At 41.4% G+C, this 18,870-nt stretch overlaps 2 protein-coding genes across 2 annotated transcripts; both read left to right on the forward strand.

Annotated features, from left to right (window-relative positions):
- The first annotated feature begins 1,947 nt into the window (after nt 1-1,947).
- On the forward strand, nt 1,948-8,280 carry LOC115009436 (uncharacterized). The gene is given in 7 exon segments (XM_029433395.1): nt 1,948-3,265; nt 3,267-3,580; nt 4,081-4,148; nt 4,231-4,319; nt 5,004-6,395; nt 6,514-6,528; nt 6,530-8,280. Coding segments are annotated over 7 exon segments (3,807 nt in total). The 5' UTR covers nt 1,948-2,695; the 3' UTR covers nt 7,889-8,280.
- A 3,550-nt stretch (nt 8,281-11,830) lies between these two features.
- samtor (S-adenosylmethionine sensor upstream of mTORC1) lies at nt 11,831-18,249 on the forward strand. Its single transcript, XM_029434489.1, has 5 exons — nt 11,831-12,105; nt 14,564-14,705; nt 14,805-14,933; nt 15,276-15,390; nt 15,678-18,249. Exons 1-5 carry the CDS (start codon nt 11,946-11,948, stop codon nt 16,308-16,310), a joined length of 1,179 nt encoding a protein of 392 aa, XP_029290349.1. The 5' UTR covers nt 11,831-11,945; the 3' UTR covers nt 16,311-18,249.
- Nucleotides 18,250-18,870: the final 621 nt, after the last annotated feature.

Consider the following 18,870-nt stretch of genomic DNA (forward strand, 5'->3'; position numbering starts at 1 on the left):
AAGTAAGATCTGATCCTCAGAATTGTATTAAAACTACATACCGTTAAAGTGAATAGTTGAATTCAGAGCAGCCAGGCAGAGTGGATGTCTCCAAGTCATGCAGTTTGGAGTGAGGATGGGGGAGAACTGATGGAGTTGTGTGTCTACCTGGGGGGGGAGGAGTCAGTGTCAGCCAGTGTGTTAGACAGTGAGAATAGGAGTTGATTACCAGGATGTGAAAAACAGGAAAATCATCTCCAGCTATAAATCCTTTATTTCTTTTTACCTTACCGGGTGAGTGTTTCCACATTTGTAGCATTTGTATAAAAAAAAGAAATAAAAAAAAAGAGAAAGCTCCTCTAGAATTAGTTTTAATTCATAAACTTCACATGTACATTGTAATAATATAGAAATAAAATGTATATTGTAACATAATATAGGGAAAAAACATGATGCTGTGCTTCCCAGTTGCTTTTCTTTGTTGATATTCATAGAAATGAACAAAACTAAATGCCTCCAAACAAGCATCATTTATTGTCTTTCATGATTAAAACAAAAGTGCTTGCTTTGAGAAAAGACAAGTATAGTTGTCTGTGACTTTATTTAGATATGCAGTATCGACTAGTCTTGAACAACAAAAAGAGCTCTGCAGCTACACAGCTGTCAAACTGTTATCAAAGAGCTATTTACAGTACAGTGTGCACTTTTATTTGAAAAGCATATCAGTACATCTGTTAAAAACAAATAAAAGTGTTTTAATTTGGGCTGTTGTTAAATGCAGTGCACCCTAGAGTGTAAAGACTTTAATGACAAACATCTGAAATGGCTCTAAACTTTATAGGGAACATTTCTGCACAGTCATGTTCTACATGTTCTTAAGAGTTCAGCATTTTCCTTTTATTTTACCGTCTTTTTGTTTTCTTTGAAGCAAACCACGTTTTACACTCCTTCCGTGGCTTTCTGCAATGTCAGATGTATAATGCAAAATATGTTTTACAGACTGCAAGGACACGACGAAGGAAGATGGTGAGGACCGAAGGCCAGGCTGCCATAGCATCAGGAGTAATTATAATTTGGTGAGACGAGAGGGATGTAAAAAGGTAAAAAGAAAAGGCACATTCTTTTATATTTCTGCTCACACTCAATTTTAAATGTGTCCTTCTTGTTATGGCATAAGAATAAGAAATAAATAACACGGTTTGAATCCACTAAACAATCATGTAATACATGTTAAAGATGGAACTATTTCACACCATATAAATGTGGCATTAGTACATTTGATGCATTTATACAAGTGACGGTCGACCAGAGAGGCCGAATAAATCTTCTCTCTGCAAAACATGCGTACAGCAGGACTGAGCAATTAGTGCATTGTAGATATTATAAAGCAAGGTAACTTTCTGCCACCTACTGGATTAGTATTTACCTGCCCTTACAGAACAAAGTAATGTAAATGTCCTCTGTCTCCACTTTATTCTGACAGTTCAGGGACGAAACTGAAAGTTGACTTTGTACTCTTGGAAGGCTGGAGACACACGCCAGCAGACAGGAAACCTAAGCTCCTGCACTCGTGGTGTCAGTGACCCTGCTGTCATACGACCCTTTCAGTTGTGCCGGACACCGTTCCTCCTGCCCGGACCCCGGCTCCCGAAGGGAACTGCTCCTCCGTGTGCTCTGTAGATGGACGCCAGGTTTAGGGGTGGAAGACAGGAGGTCTTTGGCGATGTAGGAAAAGCGTTGGGTGTGTGTCCCTCAGAAGGAGGGGTTGTGTGAGGAGATGCTCAGGGTTACGGTTGGTGAGGATTCTCCATTGTTGCAGCCATTTTTGTTTTGTCCTTTCATTTCTCTGCTGCTCCCTTCTGTCAAAGAAGTATTTAAGAAGTCCTGCTTTCTATGAAGTACCTTTGACTTGTTGTGTAGTTTTTCCTTTCTCTTTATTCATTGTTTATTTTACTTCCAAGTCGTGTTACTGCCGGGACATTTGAAGTATCCTGTCTGTATCAGATCTCTTATCCTCTGACAGTTTGCTTCTTACTCTGTTGGACAAAACTATTATCTTGCAGGCAGCTTTTACACTGTTCATATACATTCTCCCGTCAAGACACAACACTCTCACTCACTGTTAAAGTATGTATTTGTATGTCATGTATATATATATATTATATTTGCTCAGTAAGATTAAAGGCTAAACGCTTTGGAGCTGGACACGCCGCTTTGTCACAGCCGAGAGATAAACAGGAATTAGTACAAAGAAAGAGAGAAATCTTAACGTGGGATAAGCAGATAAAAGAGCTAGCTTCTGTGGAATGGTTGTTTCTTACATGCTATCAGGCTTTCACAGTTGCACCATCATCAGAGAGTCAGTATGCGCAGGCCGTTTGGTTTTGTTTTAGACGTCATGTGACCCATTGAGGGCCAAAAGCAACAACACACAAATAGCTGCCGTGGCGAATCTCATGCTTGTTCTACAAATAATGTTACAACTCTCCAGAGAGGGTCTCCCATTACTACAGTTACATAACAACAACGTACACAAAACTCTCAGGTGTTGGAGCACTTTGCTGGAGTAAAATGACATCATTAATAATCGATATTGCAGATTATCTCACACACACACAGTCTCAAAGGGAGGATGATATTTTCTCCTCCTGAGATTAGACTACTGTACATAGTTTAAGTCCCTTCTGGCCTATTTATAGTGTTGGCCCTCGCAACAATGTCATCTGTAACTCGACTCCATCTGTTAAGTCAGAGCATGTTGAATGTCAGTTGCCAGAAGCAGAAGAGCTGCAGTTCACTTCCCACCGACTCTCCCACAGAGAGCCCCATGGAGTTTGTGGGACAACCGAGACCTTCTGCGGCCTGTAGCCTCTTAGGAGTGCCAGAACTCAGCTCCTTGGACGTGGACGATGATGACTGCGAGGTGGTGATCGGCATCAGGCCCAAATCTTCTCCTCTCCCGCGGAGAAGAAGCTCTGACGAGGACGAGGACGAGGGGCCTGAGCCGCCCTTGTCTGGCTCCAGGAGAGTGTCCTTTGCAGACGCTAAGGGTCTCTGTTTGGTGCAAGTGAAGGAGTTTGACACCTGGGATGTGCCCAAGCTGCCAGAATGTGACTCCTCTCAGGGCGGAGGTAGAGATGCAGAGGAGTACTTCCTGTCTCCTTTAACTTTCTCCCTTCCGTTGTCTACTAACGAGCTCTTAGTTAATGTCCAGAAGCAGAAAGTGGAGTTGGAGGCCATCGAGTTACTTCCAGGGAGCACAATTGTGAAAGGACTGATCCGTGTGCCTCAACATCTCCTACAATAAGGCGGTGTACGTCCGAACCACTTTGGACACTTGGTCCAGCCACTTTGACCTCCTTGCAGAGTACATGCCCGGTTCCAGCGACCTTTTCTCGTTTAAACTCACCCTTGTGCCTCCGTTCGGCGAGGAGGGAGCCAGAGTCGACTTTTGTCTGCGATATGAGACTCCGGTGGGAACATTCTGGGCCAACAATAACGACAGGAACTATGTGCTGTTCTGTCACCAGAGAGTGAAAGAGAGGAAAGAGAAACCACAGAAGGAAAATGTGAATAAGAAAAGCTGCCTTAAGACTGTCAGGTGAGAGTATGAAGTATTTCACACAATTCAATGTTCATTTCATTATGTCAATCATACATGGTGAGGAGAAGATGGAAGAGCGGGCAATTTCTGCCATACGATTTTTCTAAATATATTTTCTTATATATTTTTTATTCTTTTAAGTTTTTGTAATTATTGTATGAAAGCTGTGAAAATTTTTTTGGGGGAATTCTGTGGACAAGATTATGTGAGGTCTGTATTTTCTGTAAATTTGAAGCAAATCTGCTGCAAAGATCAGATATGTTATTGCTGAATAATATGACGTATTGACAAAACTGTGGGAAGATGCAGTTGCGCAACAAATCCAGGATGTTTGTGAATGGGACAAGGCTTTTAAAAAAACTATATGGACCATCACATCTTGCGCTGTTAAACACAAGTTTAAAGGTTTAATGTACATATACATTGTCGCCTTGTGTGTTTCTTATTGGTGGTAGTCACATAGAAGTCTGACTGATCACAACTTCATTGATTCACAGTCAGAACTTCTCCACCGTGCAAAACATTTCTGCGATGGAAGCTTCATCTCAGGAAAACATTTCAACAGGTGAATATTTATTTGACTGATTTTGAAAATGGCCGTAAAAGTTCAGCCTCAATATTAATGTAAATGTTTTATTTTTCTCCAGATGTGTCAGAACATGGAGAGGGAGCGGACACTATGCAAGTCAAGCAACTCTCTGATGGCCAGTCGGCAACGTCAGAGGAAGATCGACTGGTGAGTAAACACAAATCCACAAATCCATCACATTTCTGTCTTTCTTTCTTCACATATAAACCGAAACACAGTCCAGTTTACCAATATATTTGATGGTTTGCCTTAAAACTTCCTCGCCAACTTTAAAGGCAAATTCAATACATTTTTATAAGTGTAATACAAGTGTATTTGCAGCATCAATTAGCATAATAATACTGTATAAGTTACAGTGACTGTAACTCTGTCCTGTCCTAAACCCTTGTCATCAGACCACGCATAATATGTTTGATTCTTTAAACATTTTCTTATTTTAGAACTTGCTTTGACAGGTTTTTTATGCATTAATGGCTCTGAAAGGGAGCTTAAACACACCATGTGTCTTTACATGACCCCGAGTGCACCTTCTGAGAGAATATCACATGACCGAGTAGCAGCAGAGTAACATATTACTGTGCACCTAAAGGACACTCTGCAGTGCACTTCTTCGGTGTCTCATATCGTGTCATGCGTGCTATTTTAATACAGTTTCAATAATTTATCTTTGTACATTTACATTTAGAGAAATGCATTCAAGGATGTTATTTAATCCGAGCATGTTACCGTGTAAAATGTAACTTTAAATGTCGCCCCACTCCCTTTTCTTAAAACGCCATAACTACTGTGTGAGCAAAGTGAGATTAACATATCCCTGTTGTTGGTGAACAGACCGAGAGCAGACAGAACTGCAGCCAAAGGATTTGCAGAAAGGCTGCACGGATGGCTCGGGTGAGGGACTACTTTTCTCAGAAAAATGGAGGAGCGGATGAATCACCTCCAGAAGCAAAGCAGGCAGCCCAAGAAGAAACTGCGGAGGGAAAGCGCTCAGATGTGCGATCATCTCCTGAGGAGAGCGGTAAATCAGAGGGTCCTCACTTTGTTTCCGAATCTCTGGAAACATGTGGCGAACCTCTCCTTGATGTTCCACATGATACGTCAGCAACACACGACTACGCACCAGACAGTGAGACAGCGAAATCTGAGAGCATCAGTGCCACAGATATCCCAGACAACCCACCGCTTTCAAATGATGAGCCTGTTCCTGCAGGATTCCACATCGACACGTCTGTTTCAAACGCTGAGGACAGCAACACTGCAGCTGAACCAGCTGAACCAGCTGACAGCATTGCTTCAGCAGAGAGCAACGAAAGCCTTGTTAGCGACACCAACAGCTTCACATTTGGAACGGTGGTGGCTCCGCTGTATCATCAGGTGTTTGGCAGAGTGGGACGTGAACGTGATCTGGTAAATCCAGTTTGGGCTCCACTGAATGTTGGAGACTTAACTCAAAGTTTCCCTCGCACTGAAAGGGAGTCAAACCACGAATGCTTAGATGCCACTCCAAATGAAGAAGAAGAAGAAGAAGAAGAAGAAGAAGAAGAAGAAGAAGAAGAAGAAGAAGAAGAAGAAGAAGAAGAAGAAGAAGAAGAAGAAGAAGAAGAAGAAGAAGAAAGTTTGAGCGTGACAGCAAACGACATCCTGGATCCTGCAGAAACTATTATACATTCAGACCTGAGACACACAAATACATTAGAGGTCACGGAAACTATCTCGGAAGACGCTGTCGTACATCCTCACGTTGTAAACATTTTAAATACAGATTTGTTGAATCCACAAATACCCACCGAGAGTTTACATCTCCAGGGAAAAGCACAGGAAAACAATGTCACCCATGAACTCCAACTACAAGATCATACACGCGCTGAAACTGAGACTAATGTAGGTGACACACTTGCACGAACACAAGAAGTCTTGACCAGTCTAACATCATTCATGTCACCTCAGCCTCCTCACAGTGAATCAGAGACAGGCGCTATTCAAGCAAATGACTGTACGTGTGCAGAAGAGTCAAACAAAGACGATGATGTTGGCAAAACAGGAAATATGTCAACAACCAATGTCATTGAAGAGGAGGAGAAACTAGAGAAGGACGTCACAACACCTCCGATATCTCTGGAAACTAATAAGAACAACTCCCATAAAGATGAAACAAAACACTCGGCTGTAATTAAAGTAAGGGGTGAGGCGGGTGAGGCGGGTGAGGCGGGTGAGGCGGGTGAGGCAAGCCGAGTCGACGACAATAAGCAATCACACGCGTGGTGACGTCTTCGTGGAGCTCAAAGATGAAAACACACAGAAAATAGATCCTGAAACGGAAGCTGCTGACTCAAAACGCCAGGACTTTTGTTTAGCATGACACCACGGAGGTAAACTGGGAAAGGATGGTTGAAGAAGAGGAGAAAAATACATTAACAGATGAAGAGGAACGTGAGGCAATACGTTTAGCAACAGTGGAGGAAGACCAAGGAGAGGTGGAGGACCCGGGGAGAGAGACAGCATCAGAACACAGAGATACAGCGGAGGTGCACAGAGAGACAATGATGGAGGAGAGAAGAACTGCGAGAGAGAAAGAGAACAAGGCCGATGTTTCAGAGGGCAAGCATCGGATTGGAGAGGAGGCAAACGGGGAGATTGTGTCTGGAAAGGATGTGGAGGAAGTTGAGAAGGAATTAGAAGATGTTCAAGCTGGAGAGGAAGAACTAGCAGAGGAGAGTCAAGAAGAGAAGATAGAGGAACAGGAGGAGACAGAGTTAGAGAATCACTTTGCAGAGATACACGGGGCCAATATTGGAAAGACAAGTGACCAAGATGAAGAGGAGACAGAGGAGGAGGAGGAGGAGGAGGAGGAGGAGGAGGAGGAGGAGGAAGAGGAAGAAATGACTGACGACGATGAAGCCTGTGTGGAGAGGGAGGATCCAGATTGGGAGGGAATTCTATTTGATGAAACAGGAGATTCGGAGGTTGTAGATGAAGAGTCAGAGAGCATGACAATAGAGGACAGGGAAGGTGAAGCAGGGTGTTTTGAGGAGAGGTTAGACTTTACACAAAACAAGGTGGAGGATGGTTTATCTGCTCCGGTGAACAATGTGCAGGACGAGAGAGCATCTAACATGCATCTTCACAAAGAGCAAGACTTCCTGAGCGACCTGTGTGCTGCGAGAGATGACAACGAATCCGTTGCTGCGGAGGGAGGCTCGTGCATTTTTACAGATGAACCTGAAAGCGACCAATCAAGCGCTTCAGCAGAGTCCGACTCGGACGACGAGGTGGAGTTGTACATGCACTGTCTGAGAGCCGTGCACACCGGCACACGGGCCCAGAAAGACAGGAACAAAGATGCAAAGGTGCGGGCCTCTGTAAACAGAAGCAAACTGCTGTCCACACACATGCCATCCATCAGTGAGTCTCTGGATGAAGAACAACACCTCAGCCGCCCTCAGGACAATCAGGAGGACACGGAGACAGCAGACATGCGACACACAGCGTCCAGTGGACAGGAGAGCATCAATAGAAATGTGTCATGGTGGAAAAATACTTTTTCCTGCAGCAATATCTCACAAACATTGTTATACACCACCTTGTTAGTGGTATTTTTAGTCGTGGTCTACCGTTATGATTTTCTGGCCTGCTTCGGGCTCTACTTGATATCAGTGGTTTGGCTCTACTGTCACGGAGAGAAGCAGCCAGAGCTGCAGAAGAAAACAACAGAATAGGTTGAATTAAAGTGTAATTTCATACCACCATTTCATATTTCCCTTCATCGGAACAAGACCCATTAGTGATGGTTGAAGTAGAAGACAGTGAATGATAAGGGGCATTAATTTAAAGTAAATATGACACATATCAGATGCTGTATATTCCCTGTGGGAGGATGCTAACTGTGTTGTCAAGAGTATATGAACCAATTTGTCTTTATGCTTTACTGTACATAAAACTAAGCATCGACTCAGACAACAGGCAGCGGACCATTGCTCACGCTGATCAGCTGTGCACAGTGTTAAATAAGCCGATCAGTGCGCTGTGTGTGTGGATGACATCCATACATCTTTGTGTTTGTGTAGGGTACATTTATTTTTGATTGAAATTAATAAATTGTACTGTAGGAAAATAATTTGATGTGTTCAATGGCTTTTTATTACTAATCGTGTTCACAGCAGTAATTAGCAGACGTTGAGAATAATGTTTTACTGTCTATGAGTAACATTACTATTACTCTATTCATGTTGATTCCTTTTGACATGCTCACAATGACAAGGCTACCGTTATATAAAGTTAAGCAGATTCACCATCTGTGTGTTAGCATGCTAACATATTCTGATGAACTTTAACGAAACACAAAGGAGAGCTGAGGCTGATGCCACTATGTCATAAACTAAAGAATTGGACAAATTAAATGAATGCATAGCAGAGATCTCTGGTCGTACCCTGAGTCTCTACAAGAGCTGAACGTTTGTGTTTCTGGTGTGTTGAAATGTTTTTGATCTTGTACAACATTCTGATCCAATCACGTATCAATGTTGTCGTTAGCACGTATCAGTTTTAACATATGTTTGGCATCAAGCTGACCATCAAAGGTATTAACGTGTACTTTCATACTGTTTCGATGTAGGAGCCTGGAAATATTCACACGTGAACAAACAGCTGTCAACAGTTTTTTAAAGGATTATTCCGTCCTTTTCTTATCTTTCTCTGCTGAACGTGGACGAAGTTGTTCCAAATGAAGGACAAACCTTGAGGCGAGTCAATGTGGATTTCTGAAATACTGTCTTTCAATGCATGTTCAAAGTAGTTGTGTCATTTTGTCTCAGAATGAATCAACAGAGAGTCAAATGAAGCCACTTGTAGCACTAGCATGTAGTATGTGAACTTTAGCTTCTGGCTGTGTTTCGAGCTGAACACAGCTGCAGTAATGCACTCGCCGGGGGACTTGAGTGCGGCCCACAGGGAGGATTACTACTCTCTTTTGCCGGATGATCAGGAACATTTTTAGCCACCAAAAGAAACACAATAACATTTTCAACAAGTGAGACACGCAGAAGGGTACATCTATCCGTCCAGAGATAATTAATGACCTTTCTATACATTCCTTAAAGACCCAATTCCAATTATGTTCCTTCAGGGACGAGGGTTTATGGCAAGTATCCTTTTTTAATCAACTGGTAATCTGTGAGTTGAGTTCAATTAACCCCGAGTCTTTCTGTCTGTGAGATGTTCTAGATAAGACTTTGATGTTTTACAGAGGAATATCAGTTCAGACATATCCTAACAAACCTCTTTTGTCATCCATGTTTACTTTTTAAACATGAAGCCACCCTGTCAATCTGCATTAGCTGTGCAGGTGGAGCTTATGTTGTATCATCAGAGCGTGCCGGCTGACCCCGACACCTGTTGAACTGCATATTCTTATAACGACAAATGATCAGATGTCCGTCTGACCTCTTTCCAGGTTATTACTTGAGTGCAGTGATAAATGAAATGTGCCAGGGAGTATTCCACTAAGAAGCAGTGGTGCTGCTTTCACACATGAAGAGTAAAAGAGACATTTTCATTTGTATTTAATAAAATATTAACAGGAAAAATGAATTATTTATAATCTGTAGCACATAATTACTTTAAAAGGGAGAGGCATTTCAAATGAATACGTAAACACACTAATACAACATATTAGAAAGCATGAATTATACATGAAAGGAATTACCATTCCATCTGCCTTTCTCATTTCTTTGTTACAAACAACTTTTCCTGTTTACAACAAGATGCATTTATGTAAGAACTTACATGATGATTCTCCATTAATGCCCACTAAGGTGTTTACGGTGTAATTACATCCCACACATGGCAGTATCAGAGTGCAACAGTTACCATCATGTGCTGTGTTTTATTTTTGGAAGAGAGGAGCAGTTATGTTCTGTAATAATGTTTAAATACAGTCTGGATAACAAACTTTAGATGCAACTAAATTGCCTTTACTTTGCACTGAATTCAACATTAAATCAGGACAAAAAGCAGAACTGAAAGTGTAAAATAGTTTGTTTCAAATGTTTTACTTTCATTTCTGTAACAACCAAACTCCTTACAAGTCAACGCTGCCAATCTCATACATTTTGAGAAATGTAGACTTAAACGTACGGCATATTAACATTTTCAGCTAACCAGAAAAGTAAAAGAAAGGACATGTATAGTGGAGATCTGTCTTCGTTAATGTGGGAACCACATAACGCTGGAACCACTGGGTGGCACTGTCTACGCAGTACAAGTCCAACTGGATGCACAAGAATGAAATGCAGAATTGTAACCATAAACAACATCTTCTGTATAACCCTTTGTGAGTTGTAAAATATTGTTTTCATACTGATGATCTTAATTTTAACTTCAAGTGCATGCACTCTTTTATCACAGAGCACACTGAAGAGTAGCAACATTTAACAGGAACTACTTGAGCATATATTTGTTTTCATGAATAATCACCTTTCATCACTCTGATCATCTGTGGAATACAATATAATACAATGTGAAAAACCTTATTGTTTTCTCACCTATGAACATAATAAACACGTCACAACACGCATCGCAAATCAACATAATCAAATCTTCTACATCACGGCAGTACCCCATGAGGGTATTTTACTGTAGTTTTCATTATATTGAATGCATTTCCTGGAAACAGCAGTGTTATACAGAGTATTTATTACAATTATATAATATTTTCGAAAGCAGCTTACAATTTTTCCAGCTGTTTTTGACAACAGCTGGTTTTTATTTGCCACAGTCAGGTTTCCATACCAGACTGGAATGCTCTCTGTCAGGCTGACATGCTTTTTCCAGCACAGTTTGACCGACCCCAAAAGTGTTTAGTTTCCTAACAAGAAATTATATTTGACTATTACTAGTTCAGGCATTTAATTTCTTAGCCAATTTTTTTAAAAGCTGATTGCATTCCCTTCTTAAAGGTCTGAGTTAACTACTTTGCCAGTAGACGACCAAACTGATAACTTACGTTATTTACAGTGTAATTTTGCAAAGTTATGATATATAAATAAACTTTTTTTATATTTTCCATTTACAAATTACAGCAGTAAACTATAATGCTCGGTGGTACATAAAAGTAGCCGACAAGTGCCAAGGATTCAAAGGTTTCATTCGTCACGAACACAAACAAAAGTGTATTGCATGGCTCTTAACGCTGTGCAAGAAGGCTAGTGTGCAACCAATGAATAATAATATCTAGAATCAAGACAAGGGAAAAAAGGGATCCAAATTCAAAGATAAGAAATTAAAAACATGTGTAATATATGTATTAAAGTGTTAGATATACATAAAAGGAAAAAAGACCAAATAGAAAATGTTGATTACATTTCTTTAAGTGATGTTGGCCTAAGCAAACATAAGAAATATAAAAGAAGAAAGACATTACATTGGTACATTTTCTGACAGTTTTAACAGTCTTTTTGTTGAAAGAGGAAGAAGCTGTTTACATCTGCATTTCCACATTATTCGTATTAAATTAACCTATTTTGTGTCATGTCATGAGGTGTTGGGATCACTTCAGGAGTTGTGGGATTTACAAGCTGTATTTAAACGCTTCATGGAACGCTCTTGTACGCTTCGAGGCCTGTGATTGGACGACGGACTGTCAGTTCCGGAGGTTGTCTGTCAGAGTCAACCAATCAGCTTGCGTATTGCTGGCCAGCGCACCGGTTCGCCGGTCGGTTTGCAGCTGGGAAAAAGGGGGAAGCAAGTAGCGAAGGGCAGCATCGGCGGTGCGGTGCTATGGACCTCAGGGACAATGTCGAGACAGGGGAGACGGAAAACCACACCGAGCTGTTCTACGTGCCGATTCCAGACGAAGAGCCGTGCAAGAGGGAGCAGGAGAAGCTGTCAGGGGTCGTCAAAAACGTCCACAGAAAACTGCGCAGGAAATACAGAGAGGGTAAGCAGCCTCAGTGGGCCCCTCGGTCTCTCTGTGGCCCTGCAGCCGAGTGGCTAACACTGGACGCTGGCTCTCAAATACAAAATAATGTCCTTTACATTGACAATAATCCCAGTAAAGATAATGTCTCCTGCTCGGTAACGTTACCTCTTCCAGCTAACGGTCTGGGTTTGAGTCTCTGCTTTGCTGTTATTGAGTCAGACCGTAGTGAGGGTTGCATTCAGCACACAAGGCCTTTTAAAGCTACTTAACAATAACATTATATGCACTGCAATTGTTAAGTCACTAGTGTAAACATGTGTTATCTCTCCTCTAAAACGAGTGGACTTTTATGTGATAGGTTACTAATAAAAGACACGAACATAGCCTATCGATTGAGACAATGAATGACTTTCTGTTGCCTCTTTATTGCCAATAAATGATAACTCTGTAGACTGAACAAACATTTGGTGCAACTTGATATTGTCAAAACAAGTACCTCACAGATCCACTGATGCAGTTTTTACTCTTTATTTCTACTTTTAAAGAAATGTTCCCTAATGTATTACTCATAAATAAAGTTAAGATCCAAACTGACACTTTTGGATAACAACTTGTCTTAGATTTACTTCTGCTTTAGTGATTTGGGGAAGTAGAAAAAGGGCAAAAAAAAGTAACCCTTTAGTGGGAACAGATGATTCTGTATCTCTGAAACTGAGATTTGCCAGACAAAATGTTCACCAGGGATGTTGCTCTCGATCACTTCATCTGTCTTCACTTAGCACAAGCCCATAACTATTTGCAAACAAAGTTTTCAAGGCTATAATCGACTCTTCCGAATGTTAAAAATGCAAAACTAAGTGCAGCTTCATTCTCTCACGTGCTTGTGTTTCAGTGACTGAAATGCAAATAGTTAATGTACCTTTTTTTTAACGACTGCATCAGGGTTGCATTTCCACAATAGTGGTTGTGTTTTCAGACCGGCAGCTGTCCGTCCTGAGAACAACAACACGTCTTTTCTTTCATCAGTCAATCTGAAAGTTTGGAAAAACCCTTTCACTGCACATCAGCCGATAAACTTATGAAATCAACATCTTCATTGCGCAAAAGGAAAACTGACATTTTACTTTGCAGCACTGACCTAGGGGTTTATTTCAAGCTATGAGCTTGAAGTTGAAGACTGTTTTGTAGTTTAAAGTGCCTCCCAACAATGCTCAAGGGCCCTGGATTTGAGAAAGTGCTACAATGCCTACGCACACTGAGACGTTGTGCTGCTGCTGATGCTCATTCTCTCTTTCTGATGAAATGCATAGTCCTACTGGAGACTGTGTAGGAGGGGAACACAAAACCACTTGTGCAAAAATCTTTAGGTTGAGAAAGAAAACATTATCTTATAATTGCAGCAGAACAGCTGTTTTGTAGGCTGTATTTTATCTGACTTTGCACGTATGAAGGCTGTAAATATCACTATGTAGGTTGTCTCTTGCTTGATTGCCTGGCTAATTTGTTTTATTTGACCACTTCTGAATCAAAAAATATGCGTTTGACCATTTCACTGCCCTCAGATCTCAAAGCAGAAAGAGAATACTCGGCACAGGACAACCATTACTAGTTTAAAAACAATTAATAATGTCAAACAGGAGTTTAATGTTTGTGGAGTCCGTCTCTTGCTGAAGGAAATGTTGCCACATTCGCTACTATCAGATATGAGATAAGCATAAATAGGTTAAGTTTTGCTGTTATTTGTGTGCGCTCTTTCCACCTTTTTTACAACAACATAACCACAAATGTAGGGTTTTTAAAAAGATGTTAGATCAAGTCATGTTTTGAATAAATGAGAAGTCTTCAGAGTGAGAGACGAGTTGGTTGTTTTGGAGACTAGAGCTGCACAGAGAAGTCTTCCTGCTCGCAGACCTCATGAGTGGTTAATAAGTAAAGCATGATCTGCGAGGCTTGGCATTGAATCACGGTGGTCATGCTCCTAGAGCGCTGCTGTTTACCACCGCTCCTCCTTGTTGTCCTTTCATTTCTGCAAATCTGAGTGTTTCCTTGTGGTCATGGGGCTTCTCCCTTATCAGTTTGTTTGCTGTGTTTACTGTTAACTGTGAAGATGTGCTGAAGGGGATTTTTTTTCGTTGTACTTTATTATAACTGTGAAATGGCTATTTGAGTACGCTTCTTTTTTTCTTCTCCGACGAACTGTTCCACTTCTGTTCTGGCAGAGGAGCGTGAACATGTAGCAGTTAATGTGGCCGGAGCTTTTTCCTCAAGGTTTCTGACATGTTCTGGTGCTAAAGGGGATGACCGAAGTTGGCAAGTAGGTTGCGAATGTTTGCTACTTGCTGTGGATGGATGTGTCGGACTAAATGAGACACGATGATACCAGTAGCTTACGCTAACTTTGAGAAGTCTTTGATGCACTTTCTGTTTTTTTTTGTTAGTTCTGTCCTGATTTAAAAAAATATATATTTTCCTCCAGTGGGCGACTTTGACAAGATCTGGCGTGAGCACTGTGAAGATGAGCAGACGCTGAGTGAGTACGCCCTCGCCATGAAGAATCTCGCCGACAACCACTGGACCAAAAACTGCGAAGGAGAGGGACGCATCGAGTGGTGTCGCAGGTACGACTTTAAAATGACTTTCAGCTGCACTTTTAGACTTCATGACCGTGAAGGCTGACTCATCCAAACCTTTTCACAGTAAAGTTTCCACTTCCACAGTGTCTGTCAAGAATATTATTTGGATGGCGGGATGAAAAGAATGTTAGAAAAGGATCAGAAAAGTGCCATCCTTGCCATGGGTCTGACTGCAGCATCTGTAAGTGCCCAACCGTACAGCTCCATGCCCAGGTAAGCACACGACAGGGGAACACAGACCATCCTCTAAACCTGCCTGAAATACGTGTTGGGTCGGGGGCAAAGTCAGAAATTGCTAGAGCAACTAAACTGTCATTGTTTTTCTCTTGACTCTTTATATAAAGCATCTTCAGTAATATTTACACAAAGCATCTGTTGCATAAACTGTAACAGACGGTGCATGTGATGTTGTATCTGTTTGCTGTGGGAGATAAATAAAAACAAAATCATCTGTTGATTTCAAATGTACCAATGTGTTTCTTACAAGACGAAGAGGCACTGATGCAAAAGTCACATGGTTTTTAACATTGCACTTGTTCCACATTTGTGTTGCAGTTCTATCTCTCAGCTGGGGAAAATGCGCCTTCTTGACGTGGGAAGCTGCTTCAACCCTTTCCTGAAGTTTGATGAATTCCTTACAGTTGGTATTGACATCGTGCCTGCAGTGGAGGTATGGGTGCTTATTTAGTTACTTTCTTGTTTAAACTCCATGTTGACACAAACAAAATGCATTCGGTGTTACAATGCAAAACAGCAGAAATGACTCATGCAGGGTATCAGTGTTGTGGTTAGACATGTGTGTGAACAAATTTGGCAGAAAGCAGAACAAGCAGCGCCTTGCATTCTGCAGCTGCAAGTAGAGAAACCTGACAATGACAGTTCCTAAAAATAAAAAAAGAGCACAACATCACTTTGGCCATTTGAAAGTGCTTGAACGTCTGCCTGTTTCCTGTCCAGAGTGTGTACAAGTGCGACTTCCTCAACCTTCAGCTCCAGCAGCCTCTCCAGCTGGCAAGTGATGCGGTAGAGGCCTTCCTCCGCCAGCTCCACAACCCCATCGACTCGCTGCCTGCCCAGCTTTTCCACGTGGTGGTCTTCTCCCTGCTCCTGTCCTACTTCCCCTCACCTTACCAGCGCTGGATCTGCTGTAAGAAGGCCCATGAGCTGCTGGACCTGAACGGCCTGCTGCTCATCATCACGCCCGACTCCTCCCACCAAAACCGCCATGCCCTTATGATGCGAAGCTGGCGCGTCGCAGTGGAGTCCCTGGGCTTCAAGCGCTACAAATACATCAAGTATTCCCACATGCATCTCATCGCCTTCCGTAAGGTGTGTCTGGCCACCACCAGCGACCTGGTGTCACGCAACTACCCCGAGATGCTCTACATCCCTCAGGACTTCCACTCCAACGAGGAGGAAGAGTGTGCCGACGTGCACGTGCAGGTGCGCTCCGAGTTCGAGGATGACCAGGTGGCTTGGAGCTTCACGGAGCTACCTGACACGCCCTACGATTCAGATTCCGGGGAGAGCCAGAGCGGCTCGGTGCCCGGCTTCCACGAGCTAGAAGACCCCATTCTGCTTCAGAGCTAGGCTGCACCAGCTGCCCCCCCCCTCTCCTTTTCTCTACGTAACTGTCACCTCCCCTTCAACTGCTGCACTGCCAAAATTAACCTGCTGCAATCTTCTCCCACTTCTCCCTCTCCTCGAAACAATGCAGTTTGCACAGTGTAAAAGAGAGAAGTTTACAGATTATTTTCTCATATCCACACTCCTGTGAGTAGACACGCATACACGCACACGTATACGCACACACACACACACACACACACACTAAGATGGATATATTTTGATAAATATCTAGGTTTTTTAAGAGTTGGAAAGTGATTGCCCTTAAGATATCTAAACTCCCCGCTCCTTGATTTCCATACCAACTTTCAATCAGCTTTCAATAACAAAAGTCAGCTTGTATACATTCTGTACTCGGTCTCTATTCGAATAAGCTCGTGTGGCAGGCTGCTTACTGCAGACAAATAAAGCAACCCCAGCAGTCTGACGGGCGTTTGATTGCACTGGAGAGACTGAGATTGAACGACTGGACTGGTACGCTTGCTTCTGTCAGTCATGCAGCTAGAGTCTCTGAGAATCCTTGATGTGCATTTAGTTTTACAAAAAAAAAAAAAAAAAAAAAGTTCATTGTTTTGAGAGAGAAATACATTTATTTCTCTCTCAAGTCAAAACATGGGTGTTGTCCAGTGTAAAGTGTGGCAATGCCATTTTAACTTGGCGTCCTCTGAATGACTTGTGTATCTTTTACAAGAAAGTGGTATTTGTAGCATTTTAAACATTTCTCAGAACCATACGGTAGGAGTATTACTAGGTTTACTAATGTGAAACTGTAACTGTGTTTACTCATTGTGTAACAAGGTACGAGTGTTTCCGAGTAGATATTAGACTTTTTTTTCCTTCTCTCGTTGTCCTCACAAATATTAGAAACGATCTCCTGTTAGATTTCCAATGCGTTTTTGTTCTCTAGCAGAGAAATGGTACAACACTGCAAGTCTGAGACTCATATCAAATGGACTGCAAAGCACCAGTATCCTTTGACACGATTGTGTAACTTTGATGTGAAACTATAGTGAGTACTCTGCCTCCAAAAAACATCCCGATCTGAGCTCCTCACTGAAAATTCACCTTGATAGAAGAGATTTGCACTAATTTACTATTTTTGACATACATAACCTCTGAACCAGGTGAGAAACTGTAGTTGTTAGCAATAGCAAGCAAGACCAGATCTGAAGATGCTGTGTCCGACCGACGCGCGGAGATTTTAGCTAAAGATACTACCTGATGAAATGTTAGTGTGTGTTCCTGCCTGTCCCTGAATGTGTGTGGGTGTGGTCGTGTGTCAGTATGAATGAAGGAATGAATTTACGTAGATGTGTTCTCGTCAGTGGCACTTTATCGTTGATCCAAAGGGTGTCACAAAATGTAATTATTTTCCTATGATGACAGTTTTACAACCAACATGATGGGCCCAAAACAATAATACCAGTAAGTCTAAGGTGCCTTCTTTGTTCCCATTTACTGTATGTTGCAAGCAGACTTTCATACCCCTGGAGAAAATGAAACGCATACCTATTTTTTTTTTCTTCTTTCTTTTTAACAAAAAGATATCTTTGGCCAAACGGTACATATAAACTGCCTTGTTCTCTTTTGTCATATTATTGGATAACAAGAAACATTTCCAGTGTTGATGTAATGCAGTGTGTTGTTGCCATTTCCTTATCATTTTCCAGCTAATGCACATCTCTCTGCTGATATCTTCTCTGTTTTAACACGAAAAAGAAACATTTCACAGTACCACACATATTCAGACTTTGAAGTTTTGTGATCAACTGGTGCATTTGTCTTCCAATGTCTCGTTTGGCCCATTTGCATGATTTGTTTCGTCTTCATTATCAACAATGCAGAACAATGTGTGCTTATAGTATGGTTGTATTTCTCTTTTATAAATGAATGTAAATGTAAAGTGTCTGTGGAGTTTTTTTGTGTGTATTGTACTTTTTTTTTACTTCTGAACATCTGTCAGTTCTGTGTGCTGCTTATGAAGCTCGAGGGGATCAAGCGGGTCGTTGATTGACAGGTTATACACAGACACTATGTCAACGTTGTCAGTAACGGTAGAAACGACATGAATAAACCAGGGGCCTGTATCACAATGCATGATCATTTTACTGTATGTAGCATAGTGTTCAACTTAGCCTTTTAACACAGATTAAGTTTACACTTGAAACTTATGCTTGAATTTGACTGAAATTAAAAATCTAAACTAGTTACAAACAATATTTTTTTTTAAATACAGATATTTAAAGATATTTTACAGACTTATTTTCCCAGGAAGATAGGATTGCATTGGGGAGACCTGAATTTATTAGTTTAGTTTATTATTTATGAAAGATTTGGACTTGTGAAAAATGTTCTTGCCCCTTAAACAATCTTACAATCTTATGGTCTATGCGAGATGCGACTGAAAGCTCCGACAAAATTAAGTAAATTCATAACTGAAACTTTTTCGGTTAATTGGCTTAAAAGGCTTTTTAATAAATAATAATATAATTAATAATATATATTTATATATATTTATATATAT

The sequence above is a fragment of the Cottoperca gobio genome, chromosome 6 (genome assembly GCF_900634415.1).
Source record: "Cottoperca gobio chromosome 6, fCotGob3.1, whole genome shotgun sequence".
Lineage (NCBI taxonomy): Eukaryota > Metazoa > Chordata > Actinopteri > Perciformes > Bovichtidae > Cottoperca > Cottoperca gobio.